This window comes from Phacochoerus africanus, chromosome 3 (assembly GCF_016906955.1).
Source record: "Phacochoerus africanus isolate WHEZ1 chromosome 3, ROS_Pafr_v1, whole genome shotgun sequence".
Taxonomy (NCBI): domain Eukaryota; kingdom Metazoa; phylum Chordata; class Mammalia; order Artiodactyla; family Suidae; genus Phacochoerus; species Phacochoerus africanus.
In genome coordinates this window covers 172,661,029-172,679,285 of record NC_062546.1, presented here as the reverse complement: position 1 = coordinate 172,679,285, position 18,257 = coordinate 172,661,029, and the positions used below count along the sequence as shown (strand labels likewise).

At 40.3% G+C, this 18,257-nt stretch overlaps 1 protein-coding gene across 2 annotated transcripts in view; it reads right to left on the bottom strand.

The window, feature by feature from the left end:
• The window catches only part of CD28 (CD28 molecule), a 30,039-nt gene extending 14,399 nt beyond the window's left edge, over positions 1 to 15,640 (bottom strand). Inside the window, exons 1-2 of one of the 2 annotated variants that reach the window (XM_047773298.1) lie at positions 15,416 to 15,476; positions 13,813 to 14,005 (exon numbers count right to left, since the gene is read on the bottom strand). In XM_047773298.1, the coding sequence (XP_047629254.1) occupies positions 13,813 to 13,873 (61 nt within the window). In that variant the 5' untranslated portion in view covers positions 13,874 to 14,005; positions 15,416 to 15,476. Of the gene's footprint in view, positions 1 to 13,812; positions 14,006 to 15,415 lie in introns of both variants that reach the window. The other variant, XM_047773299.1, reaches the window with a different exon arrangement.
• Between the last annotated feature and the right edge of the window lie 2,617 nt (positions 15,641 to 18,257).

Genomic DNA, 18,257 nt, shown 5'->3' with positions numbered 1-18,257 from the left:
CTCATTACATGACCAGAAGAGACAGCTCAGAAACTGAGGTGAATGTTGGACATTTTGGGTTGTGAAGAAGACATTCCTCCAGCCTAGGGGATCACGGCAAAGAGGAAGCAAATTACCTCGAAGTTCCTGGGCATGCAGTCAGCTCCCCAGAGCTTAGTCAGTGTTTGCCCTTTTTCAGAAGGGAGAAGCTGTGGTCTTCCTCTGCCTTCCTTTATAAAGCATGGTGTATTGAGCTAAGTGGAAGATTTTACTTCTGCTCATCACCGGGGCCTCCAAATTCAGACCTCCGTGTTGTTAAAACTGATCAGATTCCTCCTGAGCCCCGTCCACCTCAGCTCTACAAATTGAGAAACTTTCTAGGGCCGAGCAATCCAAGATCCCAGTATCTAGGTTGCTGTTACATATTCAATATTCTCCTGGTTGATGGCATACCCAACAATTGGGCCAGGGACAGAAAATCCCCTTCTTGTGTGACTCTTTGTTCTAATATTTTGTTGAGAAAGCGCTTGAAAAATATCAATTGCAAGGCCATTTGTGGAAAAGGAGACATCCGATTTAATTTGTTGATGTTTACTTCCTTCCCTCTTCCATGTCAACACAGATCATTTTTAAATTAGGTATTAGGCTTGAAATAGTTTGCTTAATAAGTGCTAGTGTGGGGCAATAGCCTCCTAGCTTAAGGGTCAACATGAGTTCAGTATTGGCTGATAGAACCTCTTGCTTTGCAACATGTGTAAGCTTATAGGACTTGGTCCCGCCTTGGTTCATGGCAGTCATTTGGAAAAGTCGAAGTGAGAAACCATCTCATAGGCCTTCAAAATCTACATCTGCTTTAGAGACACTAAATGAAGAAAATTCACTTTTGGTGGTATAAAAAATAACCACTTGCTCTAAGTGATATTGAATATATGTGATCATTACAACTCCCAGTAGACACAATAGTCCTGCTTCCTTTCTTTTTTCTTAAAATGGAGCATATGTGAAAATGCACATCTCTTACTCTAATGGAAGAAATAACATGGATAACTCAAAGCAAATAATAACCAGAATATCAAATGACATTTGGCTTTGATATGTGTTGTGGTTCTCTGAGTTTCAGGGAATCCACGGTACTTCACATAATTTAAGGACATATTATAAAATTTAAGGACTTAATTAGACTCAGAAGAAGAAACTAGAGAAATATTTAGCTTCCCCATACTAACATCTGTTTGATTCCTTTTTGCTTTCTGCTTAGTGCCAGGAGTGGAAAACGTCCTCCTCAGGTTAATTTTTTCTTACCAGACCTTCTCTTTTCCCTGTAAATATTCAGTTTTCTGACTTGTGAGTAGTTAGGCAAAGTCTACCCAGGTGCATTGTCAGTCTCCCAGTTGTATTCACTTCTGGTTATCAAAAGAATGGCTTGACTGACATTTCTCTAATTGAATTAAGTTGTTTTGATGATGAATTGAGTGCTTTGCTTTTCAAACCCTTTCCTAGCAGCTAAACCAGCTAAAGGTGTGGAGACAGGAAGCAGTAACCTCAAACCTCTTTCCCTCACAACTCCTCCTTGACAACAGGCAACATGAAGAGTGAGATTGGAGGGGAGACGGTACTTATCTGCTGCTGATGAGCAGGGCAGTGAGAGCTGAAAGATTTCCCACAGATAATCTGTGAATTTTGTGACATCGTTGACTTCTGGAAAATTGAAAGTTGCTTATGCTTCCATGAGAAAGGAGGAAAGGAAGCTTAGTTACCAAAAACGAAACAAAGCTTTCCCATTTCACTTGTTGTAAATAGGTCAATTACTATAATAATAAGCAAGTCAACTCTCTGTACAGGTGGAGTGGATAACCATCTCTAAGGTGTGGCTCCAAACACCAGAGAAGAAACCCTGACCCTAAAAGGACACTCCCCACCAGCTCATTTAATGCTTTGATTTCAAAATAAGGTGAAGCCTAAAATGCAGTGTGGGGAATACAGCGACAAATTAGTAGCTATGGTCTGCATTCACAGGGTTGCAAAGTGCTTTCTCCTATTTTATCTCATTTGAACTCCCCATTGACCTGGGAAGTAAATAAGCAGGATGACCATCTTTATGCCCATTTTACAGATGAGGTCAAAGAGGTCCAATAACTTTTCCAAGGTTACAGTACAAGTTCATGACCCTTAGGACTTGGTTCATGCCTCATGTCTTCCAATATATTGTTCTTTTCCCTATGCCAGTTTGCAATAAAATTTCAATGCAATTTCAGTGATTATTTCTAGACCCTCTCAAAGCTGGGACTTGATAGTTGGATAATATTAAGTGAGAGATAGAATACCAGTGAGTAGGGGAGTAAATGGAGTGGGAAGTGGACAGGGCCAAGATACATTTCATTTTCTACCCCATGTTGCTAGAATACCAGCCTGCAAAAAGCACTCAGCTAGAAGGAAAATTGGGGATAATTTCAGCTAATTCCTTATTTTACAGAAGAAGCAACTGAAAACCAAAGTAAATGGCTTGCTAAACAAGGTTGCACAAAGAAGGGAAGAGCTAAGACCTCATGTATTTATCTGTGATTCTTAGGGTAATGTTTCAAATCATGAATGAATGAATAGAAAACCAAGTTTGTACATTCAGCAAATGGACTTGATTTCATGGTCCTATTTAGAAAAAGTCTGGGACCAAACTTAACTCTGTCTCTACACAAAAGATTTTGTTTACAACTTCAGAGACTTCCTGAAGGTCATAGATGGATCGCAGATAAGGCCTACAGACAATGTGGTCCTATGAAATGCCTCTCTTGTAAATTATTTCAGATTTGAAAGTAGTAATTATACCACTGCAACTCTTCCATCTCAGGTTGCCCATGTGTCCCCAAGGGTTTGAACGTAAACATTAGTCCGTACATAAAGTCACTTTCAGTCTAAACCTCACGGGCAAATCCTTAACCTCAGGGCTTTTGTGAATTACGTTTATTTTTTCATGTTTCATTTACAATCTTCCATCTTTCCTTTTCTTTATCACAGTACCATAGAGCACTCACATGGCACATAGAGACAGGTGAACCAGAGAGCAGCACTCGAGACTGAAGTCTGCAATTTAAGGAAGCACCCAAAAAGATAGAATACATGTTTCTTTAGCAATGTGATTTTTGCTTCAGAACCTCTTAAGAACTTTATTGGGTTCCATCTCTGCACATCACAATCAGAGTTTACTCTGCAGTTTAACCATCAGGTTGTAAAGATCCTAATCACGTTGTTTCCTTTTTTAAATTCTGACTGAACAGAATTTAACATGTCAGGCAGGAACCAAAGAAAACGAAAGCTTTCTATTTTCAACCATCTTGCCCCGTGATGTTTGTGAACATATTGTGAAGGTGACGCTGATTTCCCTGGCACAGAACACCCCCCTCCCGACCACAACACTGGTGAAGTTACCGTAACTTTCCTCTGAGCACATTTCCTGCCCAGGTCCAGGATACCCTTCCACACGTGGCCATCTGACCACTTACCCCTTTCTCAGGCTCCACAAGTGGCAGGCTCCCTGTGGGCCAACCAGCATTCACTCAGGGACTTGGAAGGCAAGCTGTGCTTTCTGGGAGGACAGGGACGCTCAACCACTGTGGCTCTGGTGACTCTAGCTGGCGGTTTGGCCTCATTCAGATGTGAGAAAGAGGAACACAAAACACTCATCTGACTATAGCATCTTTCACCATCCTCTTTGTTGCAAAGACAAAACCAAACCTACCAAATTTTGAATGGCTCCAGACTCTCTGAAATCCATGTTAAAGGGAGGGAAAGAAAAGGTAATGCAGACTATATTTTCAAAATAACTTGGTAGTCATTCTGTCTCATTTTCTGCTGACTGTCATCTTGAAACTCTCCTCATTTTCACAAGGAATAGAACTCTTAAGGAAAAGCCTCTACAAAAAAAAATAAGGCTTTTTCAAAGCCTTATTATATGGTCCATATATATAGACATGGTCTCATTCAGGATCTTGGCAGAAAACAGATGGCACACTCCAAACCAGGCAATAGGAGGAGGGTTTATTTAAAAAAAAAAAAAAAAGACTGACTGTCAGCAAAGGTTGGGAACCACAAGGGGTGGTACTAGAACCTGTAGCTCAGAGCAGCAGAATTATATCCACTCTCAGATCTAAAGGGACAGGGGGAGAGCAGGGTTCCCAGAAGCAGACGGAAAAGAGTGTTGTGCAGAGGGGGCCACCGTGACAGAAGCAATGACCTCTGCAGGGAAAAACAGCCAAGCAACCAGCCCTGCCCAAGGTTGTGTCTGCAGAACTCCCAACTTACATCAAGCCCATTAACTCCTATCAAGAACAAGTGTGATTTTTAAACAGAATCTGAAGAGACTATAGTTCAAACAATTACCAGTGATTATAGACAATAATAGAGAAAGAAGCTGCTCTTGGCCAGCACCACTCTAAGGGCCACCTTTAAGCTTGAACTGCGTTTCTTCACAGGCAGACCCAGTAGTGCAGAGAACAACTATCCCTGGCCTTTGAAAAAATTGTGCTTCAGGCAACTGTCAGAAAGTAACGCAGAGGTCAGATCACAGCAAAAAGTCCCATCCAAGCACCTAGACCTAAGGCACTAATTCTTGAGAGAGAAAAATCATCAATATGATCAAGGAATACTTTCTGAAAAGAAATTTTGATGTATCAGAAAATTGCTCTTTGACTTTGTTAAGGCAGAAGACTAATCATTCATTCAGCGAATAAATAATGAGACCTGAAGTACTAGGTTTTTGGGAGATGGGAAGATGGAAAAGATACGGCCAGCTTCTTCCTTCTAGGAGAAACCCTAAGGCAGATTCTCAGTTAGCTACTCCAAAGCCATGCATGGTGACTGAGGCTTCTAGAGGGTAATGGACAGTCACACGGAAGAGCCCTTGTTTCCAGGCAAGAGGATTCTGGAGCCTTTGTGCAGACTGGCCTTTAACTGGGCCATGAACTTTGGGGCAAATTTAGACTAACGTAAAGGAAATGACTTAAGAGTTTTAAGAGTTTATTAGGGACAAACTGAGCATTTACATGGGGCGGGGGTGGGGGGGGGCGGGGAGTAAGTGAAGATAGCTGATACCAATCAGGGAGAACCTTTAATGCCAAGAGAAGATACCTGGATTTTACTAGAAAGGCAATGGGAGCTGTTGAAAACATCCGATCGAGAATGGGGTGGTAAGTACCATTTGGGGAAGGTTAGCACAACAGTGCAAGTGCATTGACTGGGAGCAAGGGTAGGGCTGAGGCAGAGACCAGTCAGGAGGCTAAACAATAGCATCAGTGTGAGCTGCTAGGGCCTGAGCTGTGGAGGGAGCAGCTGAGATAGAAAGGATGGGGCAAGATGTTGGTGCTAGGTTACACTTGGTGATGGTAAATAGGAACCCAAAATGACTCGCATGGAGTTCATGGACTGGGTGAGGGATCATTGACAAAATTAGCCAAGCAAAAAAAAGGCAATTTGTTTGAAAAAAGATATTGGGTTTTAGATACACTGGGTTTGAGGGGCAGGTCAGCCATCCTGGAGGAAAGGTCCAGGAGTTTGATGAGTCCGCCTGGATCTCCAGAAAGTCAGATAGACATGTATCTTGGAGAGGAAAGTCATCTGTATTAGGGTGACAATTATTAAATCTGCCAAAAGCCTTGCCTGCACTAGAACCCATCCCTGCCACTCAGACATACTACCCAGCACTCAGGCCCTGCCATTCAAAGGTCTGCATTGTCCCTCCAGCTCCTAATGTGGGATGGGTCATCTAAGAGGACAATGTGATTGAGCACCTTAATTTATATGAGAGAGCTACCAATACCCAAAGCCACCAAATCCTGCCAAAAATCAAATGTTAGTACCCTAAAAGATTCCCATAGTTCAGACAGTAGGTGACCAGGGCTTTTTAACTTTCTGCATAAACATTCTGACATAATTCTGTTAATAAATAGAAAGAAATCCCACACGTATCAGGGGCCTCCTGTATTAACATACTACAGTCTAAATATATATTTGAATCTAGTAACCAAACTTGGCAATCCTATTCCTCCTGAGCCATCATCATTCTGAGCCCTCATTCAAAGCAACTCTGTAAAGAAGATGACAGTGTATTGTTTCTATTTGTTTCATCCTCCCTAAAGCTTACACCTCTAAGAAGTCAGCTTAAGTCCACCTTGGCACATTCAGAATCTTCTAGGCAACTGCCATGGCCTGGAACTTTGAAAATGATTCCTGCGTTGAACCTGAACATCAGTTAGGAAGATGGAGGAGAGCAAAGGCAATAGTGTCTCCCCAAGTCCTGCTGTCATTTCAAAGCACATTAGCTTCTAAGATTCTTGTTTTCAATCTCTCCAAGCAATTTCCAAGATGGCTAGTTGCAGTTCTTGTATTTTCTCTATTGGATCATAAGCACATCCACAAAGGGGTGGTGTGGTTGAGTTGCCTTGCTCGAGCTGATAAAAGCTAAAGTTTTTCTTCAACTTGAGAAGCATTTTTAAGCCCAAACTAGACCTGAGATCTCTTCTAGTCCAACCCCCTGGTGTATCAGATGAGAAAATGCAGGCCTAGAAAAGTCACAATGTAACAGACCAAAACTCTTCATTGCATCCACCTACCTTGATAAATCAGGGGGTTTCGCCTTTGAGTTTGACAAAAGGAAGGGAAAAAGACGTGGCCTCCCCAAAGCCAAAGGCAAGCCACCATGTCCTTTCTCCAAAAAACAGATGTTAAAGTTAACTTCCATGACTGGAAACTGGAGCCCTGCCCATGGTGTTGGACAGGCTTGGTCCCATCCTTGTGACCCTGTTATCGCAGCTGTGAGCTGAAGCCAAGCCCATCCCTAGTGTGCATTTTCGAAGACTCCAGCAAATTTGCAGTACAAAGAGGCAAACTCTTCAAAGTCAAGGTATATAATATCCCAATGGCCCTTGTTTATATAGATTTAGCACTATGGCCTGTCTTGAGAGAATCAAATATATTATGTGTGTTATATACATAAACACTTCACAGAAGTTTTTAATTTTTTTATTATAGTTGATTTACAATGTTCTGTCAATTTCTTCTGTACCGCAAAGTGACCTAGTTATACATACACACACACACACACATATATATATATATATATATATATACACATTCTTCTTCTCATGTTATCTTCCATCATGTTTTAACATCAGGTTTGCCAGCATGGAATCATGCATCTACTCTAGCTTCATCCTATGCCCCTATAAATCTCTTCCCTTCCTCCCATTCTCCTTGGACCTTTGTCCTCTTCTCTCCAATACTCCAATTCTCCACATCTCCCTCCCAATCTCCTCAAGAAAACTGCATCCATTCCCTTTTTTCTCTCTCCCTCTTCCTCTTTTCTTTCCTAATAGCCCTCTCTCTCCTCCACCCATGCAACGAATACACACACACACACACACACACACACACACACACACACCCCTTCAAGATCAACACTTGGCTCCTTCCACAAGTCACATATAATTAAGTCACTCAGTTTTCAAACATTTATTACATACCTACTGTGTACATGATACCATGGTAAACACAATAGGTAATAAAAGTTCCTGATTGTCTTCACTTTAGCAATTTCTTTCCTTTTCACTATCTCAATTTTGTCCCCTTCCACCTTTTCTTAACCCTTTTAAGTGTTATCTTCCTTCCCCATCATTCAGTCTAAACTCAAAAGCCCCAGATGGCCTCCTCTAGCCAATACAATGGTCTTCCCAAGCCATTATCCACTTCCCCTTCCCTTATACAACCAGCGCTATTAACCACGGTCTCTTTTTGAAACTTTCCTCTTTTACCTCTAGTGACATTCCATGAGCCCCATTCTCCTCTTACCCCTCCAAACACACTCTCTGTCTCCTTCAATAGCAACCCTCTTCAGCTGACTCCTAACCAGGCCTATTTTCTAGACTCATTTCAACTCTTTGCTTTTCTAGAGATATGCCCTCTCCCTTCTACCAGCCATCCATCTCCATGACTTCCACTTAATTTCAAAGTTGGGGATTCCTAAATATTCTCTTCTCACCCAGTTCCCACATCTTCAGCTTTACTCTGGAAATCTTTCTGACATCTCAAGCCTTTAATTCAAATTCATTGTGTCTAAAACTAAACATTGCTTTCCTTCAAGACTCAATTGCACAACAACATTTTGATTTCAGGTGGTGACACCACCATTCCTCTGAAGCCAAAAATCTTGACATTATTCTTTGTCCCTCCCTCTCTTTCACAAACCAGGTACTAAGTCCTGGAATTTCTACTTTCAAAACATCTCTCAGAATAGTCACTTCTTTCCATCTCCCCTTGGTCACCCAAATCCTATCACCCTCTTCCTGACAAGGTAACAGAGTGCTCTACCATGACCTCCTGGTCACTAGTCCCTATTACATTCTAGGCCATCCCGTTTCCACAAACTTTCAGCTGCTTCCCAAAGTCCTGAAGATGAAATTCAAACTTTTTTATATACTTTTTTAAAATTCATTGGAGTACATTTGATTTACAATGTTGTATTAGGATCACGTTTACAGCAAAGCGGATCAGTTATAAATATGCATATATCCATTCTTTCCCCCCATATGTTATTATAGATCATGGAGTAAACCTCCCTGTGCTGTACAGTAGGTCCTTGTTATCTTATTTTATGTATAATATGATATAACTTTCATGTGGAATCTAATAAAAATGATACAAAAGAACTTATTCATAAGACAGAAACTCAAAGATTTCAAAATTAAATTTAGGATGACCAAAGAGGAAACCATGGAAGTGGGGAGGAATAAACTGGGAGGATGGGATTAACATAGACATACCACTATATATAAAATAGAAGTGTGAATTTTGCTATTTATAGTATTCAATCCTTTGTTTGACCTGACTCTACCCTACCTTTGCAAGCCTCTATACATTCAGACTGGCTACCTGTTCTGAGAACATGGAATAACATTCCTGGTTTAATTTCTTTATTGGTATTTCTTCTCCTTCCTGAGGCAACATGGCTTTGGTAAGAACATGAACCCTGGAACCTTGGATTTACTCACTTACTAGCCGTATGACCACAGGCAAGTTAACTGCTCTGTGCTTCAGTTTTCCCATCTTATAGACGAGATAATCATAATAACTACTTCAGAGGATTTAGAGAAAGAATAAATGATTTAATACAGGGAAAGACAAATAGTACAGTGTCTGGCACATCATAAGTGCAAAATAATTGTTAGCTAGTAATTATTGTTAATAACAGCATGCATTCAAATCCTAGCTAGCTTTAAAGTCCATTCTTAATTCCAAGCTCTCTGTAAAAGTTTATTATTCTATGTTAATCTTACTAGAGTATTTACTTTATGCCTCCTCATTTTAGTGCTAATTCATTCATTTCCTTCAACAAATATTTGTCCAACACCTACAATGCTTCTTGCACTATACATAGTACTGCGGTTATAAGGATGGGTATGACATGATCCTGCCTGCAAGAAGCACACTCTAAAAACAGATGCATCAACACACAATAACAAATTGTATGAACCCTGATGAGGAGAGAAGTCCCTTGCTTTGCCATTTAGTCTCAGAGAAGCCTTCTTCAGAGGAGAGGAGTAGGAAACATTCCAAATCACAAGAATGGTTTATGCAAAGCCATTAAGGCATCAAATAGCATGATGAGGTATAGGACTGTCAAGTGTCATTTTTCTCTTTCCAGCTGTTATATCCTGTCCTATATAGTCTTCTCAAGTAGATCTGAAGTCCCTAAAAGTACAGAGAACTTGATTAATTGCACAAGCAGCTCTCATGCGATAATTAAGTTTTCATAATTCTTTTCCTCTTATTATTTTTTTCAGCTCTCAATAAAGACTAAAGTATAACAGAGGTTTAATAAATTTGTTGAACTGTGTTACTCTTCCATTAGGACTTCTTTTATGTGACCATAACAGAGGTGAATACCCAGAGAAAGCTTCCTCAGAGAGATGGATCTTGCACCAAAGACATAAAATGAAAGTTGAGTAGGATTTGGATGCGTGGAAAGGGGTGGGGAGGTGTGGAATTCCAACAGGGAAAGAGCATCAGAAAGTCATAAAGCAGAGTGCAGGTGTGTGAGACAGTAAAGAAAGCTGCAGTATTGGGGTTAAGAATCTAATATTAGGGTATGAAAGGTGATGACCTGAATAGGTAAAATGGGTCCAGCCTAAAAGCATCCAAAAATGCCAGGAAACATGGCAATGTTGTCTTTCTCTTAGCATCTTCCAGGAACTATCAACACAACTTCCTTTTCTATAAATTAAGAGATATCTAAGTCCCCTCCCGCCTCGAAATATCTGTGGTTTGAATTCAACAGTTCCATGGAAGTTTCAGCTTATTACCATTTTCCATAAAACAAATTAAGGTGAATAGGGAATCAACCATTCCCAGTGGTTCTAAACTGAAAGAAAACAAAATTCTGGAAAGATTTCACAAGTCTCATTTTTACTTCACTGACGCTCAATTGGGTTTTTGTATTGGTCACAGAACCTAAAATAACGCACTGAAGATGTTAATAAATACCTATTGAATAAACACAAGAATGATGACCTGGTTTACCAAAGTGTAAGAAGAAGCAGGCACTTTAGAGAACAGTAACTAATTACCACCCTGTTTCAGTCCCCCCAGGTAGGAGGAAACAGTCTCCTCATCTGTGCCCACTCTCACCCACCTACTATGGGAGAGAGTCTGTGAATCAGCAATGGAAACCTCCTGGATTCAACATCCTTGAAGCTGATCTTAAATGATGTACCTTTATTACTAGCAGTGTTGAATTTCAAAGAAAGCCACTGGGTCACATGGAAGCCACGGGGATGTTCTGACACTTCATCATGTGTCCAAGTACCCCTAAGCAACAAAAAGCACACCCCCTCTACCTTCTAAAGTCAAAAAAAAAAAAATCACCCACCTAAGTTCTTAACAGGAGAATCTAGGTCATTGTTAAAAATGTGAGACATGTCAATAACTCAGGTTCTTAGGAGAGTGAGGGGGTAATGACTAGGAATTACTGTTACAATCAACACATTACGTGATAGATTGTGAGCCAATGAGGTGACTCAGAATACTGCAGAAAGGGGCTCACGATGGATGAGATTAGAGGTCAGAGTGAACGGTGAGTGGGTGACTCTTATGACACCATCAGGAACCATTAACCGAGGCAGCCAGAGTCCTCAAGATAATGAAGATGATGACAAATGAAAAAGATGACGGTGATGGTGATGCAGAGATAAAAATGCAGCTCAAAATTAAGTAAGAAATTCACCATCACCATATGGTTCTCTTCCAGCAATGAAAACATAAACTCACATAACTTGCAAGGTCACACACAGACTAAATTAAGAGGCCTATGAAATTAGCATTGAAATCTTAAGGCTCAAGAAGTCTAAACTCCCTTTTTCACATCCTCTAAGGAGTGGCTGTGTAGCCCTTGAACCCATCCAGCACGCCTCTCTTCTAGAGTTAAGAGTCATCAAAATGAGAGTAACAAGAAAGAAATTAGACACCTACTTTCCATGGGGCCTAGGTTACCTTTCCTCCAGCTTCAGGGACCAATTCTCATGCAACAATTCTCAGACCGAAAGCTCTGGGTACATTTTTTTGATGACAACAACATGTCATTGACAAAAAGAGTCAAAGAAATTACCATAAAAGAGACATAGATTCTTTAAAACATCTTAGAAAATCAGAGACCCCTTCGGTCTATAACAATGTCGCCCAGATGTCATTTTTTTCCCTAAAACTCAGCTAAACTATCTACTGAGAAGAAAAATTCCAGCCTCCATGAAGTTCCATAAATAATTTCTTGAAGAAAAAGGCACACACAAATTTAACCAAGATGAAAAGGGAAAAAAGATTGCCTCCTTGTCAATGACCTGCTGTGAAACAACAGTGCTTTGAAAGAGGGCCTGCCCTCTGATAGTTAGACAAGAAAGTTTGCAATTAACTATGTGTCTTTATCAACGCCTGTATGTGTTAATAAAGAGCTATTGTTCTAAAGATGATAAACCACAAACGGAATTTTCTTCTGGGATGTTGGTGGCATAAAAATTTTCACTTTGTAAATGTCAGCACACTGCATGCAGGAAATATACTGGAGAAAGATATCCACACATGATAAAAACTGAATGGTAGTCATGGCATTTTGACACTCATGAAAATAGAATAAGGATATTAAAAAGGAGGACGTTCTATGTTTAAAGAAGGGAGAGAGATCCCCCTCCCAGCCCCCCCTACCCCCGGTAAAGGTTTGAATGGGAGAGCTTCAGAGCTACAATTGCAGATTCATTTCAATTTCCAACCTATCTGTGCAAATGACTCATTCTATTTCTTGGTATTGTTATATTGGTATTCATTGTACATTCCTTGCTGAAAAAGTCCTTTCTGAATGGTTGCCTTTTTAAAAAAAAAATTAATATCTTTAGGGCACCATCGTAGAGTAAAATACATTCTTAAGCATTGTCTACACTTTCGAAATGTCCATCAAATTTACCTGAAATGACAAAACATCCAGTCAATTTTTTTTTAACAGAAGACCTGGCTACCGGGTACTGGGTCTCATGTAGACACAGTAATCCGCTGATTTTATTGCATTTTCTAGGGCCATCTCTCTATTTCCCCAAGCCCAGCCTCAGAGCAGCACTTTCTGTGAGAGGTACATGACTCTTTTTGTGTACAACTACCTCAGGAGTCATTTGCTGAACTGAAAATAAAGTCTTTAACTACCTTGCTTTGCTGATGATTTTTTTTAATTAAATACCAATCATTTTCCTGCCTCCTGTGCCTCTCAAGGACCAAAAAAAAAAGTCCTGAGGGAAATGCAGCAACATTGGCGAAATCAATCGCATTTGAATTGGCCACTTTGGACAGTTTATTTGCTAAGGTTGGGGAACAAATGAAAAGAAATGCTCTTGTGGAAAAACTGTGTTGTCCTGATTTTTGTCTTCATACTGGATGATTAGCTTGCTGAAAAATAACCAAGATCAGCTGGGAAAAAAAATCTATGAACAATGCCCTGTGTTATAGGCACACTCCTGTCATCAATAACAAATTGTTTCCCATTCAAGAGCCTGCAGTTCTAAGCTGGACCCATATTCCAAAGACCAACAAAATCCTCTGTTGTGGATCTCAGGTGCACAATAATCTGGTAGAAAGCATGGAATGTTAGTAAAGGAATGGTGTAAGTTACGGTTTTTTCATGGTCCCTAAATCATACTTCTTTAATTTAGTCACGACAAGCTTTCTACAAGTGTCATTAAAATCATGAAGAATCAGGTTACTTTTAACCTTCATAGAATAAGCATTTTAGGCTATGCTGTGAGGCAATGAGTTAGAATTATTAAATTCGTGGGGGGAAAAACTTTACAAACACACACACACCCACACACACACACACACACACACACACCCCTCAGCACAGAAAATAGCAGTAGTCTCTCTAGGGAGGACAATCACATTTTGACCAGAGAATTTCCTTGTCTGTAACCTCTTCACAGAGGGTAAATACAGGAAAACAAAGAGCCCACAGATTTTGCACTACTAACTAGAACAAATCAGACATTTCTGTATGTTGTAATCACCATTTCTCATAAGTTTTCTTACTCGAAGAAGCATTTGGAAAGCACCTTCTCCAATCCTAACCTTTCCTACTTCACTAGCTGGCCACTCAGTGTCAAACCTTACGTTTTCACGAGGGTAAGTTGGTGTTTGAAAAGTAGATGCATCTCAAAAGTAAAAACACAGTCTCCATGTGCGTGAACTCTTCACTGCTTTTCTAGGTACCCCCCTTTTCATAAATGTTCTACAGGAAAAATGCAAAGCTTTGAGTCTTACCAAAAGTATCCTCAAAGGAGAATGAATGAATTGGTGATGGATGGCTGTCCACAAAGTGCATCCTCAAAGTATCGTGTGTACAATTACCAATTTTAAGTAGTTTTCTGTCGGAGTGAGGCTTCGCTCTCCTTACTGTTATTCTTTACTGCCTAATACATTTTCAATATGCTCTAAAAATAAATTTTAGAGATCCCTTAAAAATAAAGACATTTTAAAAAATTAGTGTTGAAGGTTCTTTTAAAATATATCTGGTAGCTGTAAATGTTGGGTTTATAGCCTGTCTCACCACCAGTTAAGGTCTTTTATTCTATCAACCCCTCTTATAAATACACAATTTGTAAATGTGCTCAGTAACGCCTCAGACAACAAAATGGATGGGTATGTATGTAACTGTTGCACCTGTGCAGGTTGGGTAATTACACCCTTTGGAGCTCATGCACATGATTTTTAAGAACAACAGTCAATCATGCCGTCCACACACTACCAAAATAAGGGAGAAAGAAAATTGAAGATGCTAGCTTTTTGATGTATCTCTAAGGGAAAAATAACTCTCCTAATTTAAATATGCCAATGACCCCCACACACACCCCCGAGCATTGGTCCAAGTTTTGAACCAAGTGGGACCCTTTGTTAACTCTGAGAGCAAGTTGAACAAATACCTGACTCCAGCCCATCTAAGCAATAAACTCGTTCCATTCGGAATTGTGATTTTCCAAAGATGACTTAGCCCTGGACATAGGTGGAGCTAAAAAATTATGAGGCACATCATGTTAGGTGGAATAGCATAGGAGCACAGGCTCTAGAGTCCGATGAAGGTGGTTCAGACCTTAGTTCCAAAAACTCATAAGTGTATATATCCTTAGCCAAATTAACCTTCCTACCCCCGTCTCTTCATCTGAAATGGGGTTAACTGTGACACTGTGAGGTTTTTCATCTTTGTCTTCATCATTGGAAACTTAAAGAATTTCAACCTAAGATTTTAGCCAACAGTTTAACTTATTAGCATCTATATTGTACCAGCTTCAATGACAATGCTAGACTTCACTTTGACACTCACTCCATTCAGGTAGACAGGGTTATTACAACCAACGCTTACCTCGTTAGCCATGTACTGACTCTGCTAAATATTTCACATGGATTATTGCATTTTATCCTCACAATGACCTTGAAATGAGATTATTATCATCCCCATCTCACAGATAAGGAAACCAAGGCCTTGGAAATTTTAAATACTAGCCTAAGCTCGGCTAGCAAGAAACAGATCTGTGATATGAATCCAGGCTGTCTAAATCCAGAGCTTTCAGAACCAACCTGCTCACAGCAGTCTTCTTAAACGTAAAAATCCATATGTATATACATAAACTAAAACTTTTTGAAACACCATCAACTCATTGCTAAATAAGTCTGATTTAATTCCAAGGGCCGTGCCTTAAAATATTTTGCTGGCTGTAGTGTGAGAATCGGTGAGTCTCTAGATAACAGGTGGCCGTTTTAGAACAAAAACTATCCTTCGAAATGTCCAAATTTCCCAAGTTCTTTAAAATGTAAAATGAACCAATAAAAAAGAAAAAGTTGGAGGAGGAAAGAAATCAAGATTATTTACCTGTTACTTGAATTGAGGGGAAGAAGTTGAGAGCCAGGAGTAACCCGAGGATCATTGTGCGAATGGTGGGCCAGGGCTCCGGCCCCTCCTCCCTGAGAAGCCCAAGTGTGAGATGAGCTGGAGATGAACCCCAGCAACTTGTCACCCACGGCTACCACCAGCGACTTACTTCCCTTGGGCACATGATCAAGGGACTCAAACCACAGAGCATTGTGACTGCAACACTTCGCACAGGATATTACATTGTTTTGATGACTTTTAACTTTTCCCCTTCTTTTAAAGGCAAGCCTTTTCTTGTCACCGAAAGAGAATGTCAGTCACTCTATGATGGGCTCATGGAAATCCTTCTCCGTGGACAGGTGTCAGAGCTCTGAAAAATGACTGCTTGAAATCCAGCAGGAATGTAAAGGTACACAAACAAGGTATTCTAAAAAAGGAGAGATTTTCATAGGATGGGGATAGGTTGTCCAAAAGACACCCATAAGACTTATATTGAGGATCTGGGAAGTATTTGTTACCGAAGTTGAAAGGAGTTACAAATATAAGGAATTGAACTTTTGTGTTGGACATAGGTAGCCCCATGGAGCATTTAGCACCCACTGCTTAGTCTCTTCCATACCTCCTCCAACTCATTTCTAGGAACTTTGAGAAACACACTGCATTTGCAAGCACCCTACCTATTGAATATCTGGAGAACGTTCCCTAAGCAAAGGGAGAGTCAAAAATATCACCTGTCCTTAGAGGAACAATGAGGGAACCAGAAGCCCTTTGGCATCTGATGGTCTCTATGTCCCTGAAGGAATCATTCAAGACTAAGTGACAGGCATGAAAGGAAGGTCCATGGCATCCTCCCCAAGGCTGGTGACCATGCTTCTGCAGCCCTTACCACTAGCCAAGCCTTCTCCATCTAGGGTCCTCCCCCTGGTGTGGCCAGCTCTGCTCTCCTCTTCTAGCACCTGGGTCAGGAGCTTGCACTGGATGGCTTTCCCAAAAACTTTCCAGTAACTTTTTCTGCATTTCTGAAAATCTAAGCTTTATGTGATTATCCTACTCTGAGGTCTCTTATGTGCTTTAAACAAACAAACACACCACATACACACACACACACACACACACTTTGTATTGCTTTTTAGTCCTTTTTTCTTTTTTTATTTTTTTCCTTTTTTTTTTTTTTTTTTTTTTTTTCCTTTCTAGGGCTGCACCTGCAGCATATGGAAGTTCCCAGGCTAGGGGTTGAATTAGAACTGCAACTGCTGGCCTACACCACAGCCATAGCAACACCAGATCTGAACCACATCTGTGACCTATGCCACAGCTTGTGGCAAGGCCAGATTCTTAACTCAGTGAGCAGGGCCAGGGATTGAACCCGCACCCTCATGAATACTAGTCAGGTTCTTAATCCACTGAGCCACAATGGGAACTCCTGCTCTTTTGAAATGCTACACTGAACATCTTTCGTGATTTAGCTGTAAGTAAAAGAAGATTTCGTGTCCCTCCCTCCTTATCTGATAAATGAAAGATCAAAAGTATTTCCCCTCCTAGTGGATCCCCTTTGTCCATATTTCAATTTTCTCACCAACATAGTCTGTGACCTCCCATACCAATATATCTTTCTTCCCTTTAGAACAATTTGTCCTTAGAAATGATTCACTTACACGTCTGAACTAAAGGTAAAGGATGAAGTTCCTGTCCACAGTCCTAGAGAAGATTTATTTCTAGAATTGTACCCAGAATCCCTAGCTCTGACCCTCTAAGATATAGGGGATCTTATGTCTTACCCGGAGCCTGATGTCTTCCTAGGGACAATTTATAGGAGGCAGGGTGCCCTTCTCTAAAAGGTTACCTCTATTCTGGAGCCACCAGACCACCCAGACCTAGAAAAAGAGGCTCTGAAATTCATCACAGATTAACAATATGTACAGTAGAAACTAAGACTCCCCCGAATTTCCTGTGATTGATAACAAAAGGCTAAGGAGCAAATTAATAACTGTCTTGAGACATATAAAAGAAACTTCAAGCATACAGCATCTAATTAATATCATGTATATGGTAGTGCGTAATTGAATCAATCTTAGCTGGAAACAGTAGTTATCTGGTCCAGTTCCTTTATTTTGCAAAGGAGGATGTTGAAGCCCAGAGAGGTTTGTTGGCTTATACAAACTCACAAAACAATAAATAAGTATACTTGGTTTTATTACTTGACTAATTTTAGTCAAGTACCTTTCTTTTTAGAATAAAAAGAAACCAAAACTTAGTTATTTTCTTTCTTTTAACATGTGTCGCACTAAAGAAGCAAACCATTTCATCAGAATCCTTTCACATTTGCTCTTGAAATTCAGTGGCATTCACACATACTAAGAAGTAGAAACAATAGAGAGGAAATAATGGACCTTAAATCCATCAGTGCATGGAGTACTGAGACCCTCCTGCTTTTCCCATAATAATAATAGCCTTTTATGAACCAAGCACCTTACATTCCTGATCTCACTGAATACTCACACAACCTCTAAGGAACATGCTGTTATTATCCCCATTTTACAGATAAGAAGACTGACCCTGAGAGAGGGTTAAGACATCTCAGGAAACCGTGGAGCCAGAATTAGAACCTAGACCTTTCTAACTTTAATTACTACGCCATAATCACAGCGCCAGACTGCCTCCTTCCAGGACAGCAAATTTCTTCAGGACGAAAGGATAGGGGACTGTGCATTGCCTTTCGGGTACAAAGCATCTTACACAATGTCACTGTGTGACTAGAGGGTGGAGAGGAAGAGGGTAGTGGCCCAAGAGGGCACTGGCAAGACTGATCAAATTGTGTTTCATAAAAACACACCTGTAGTTT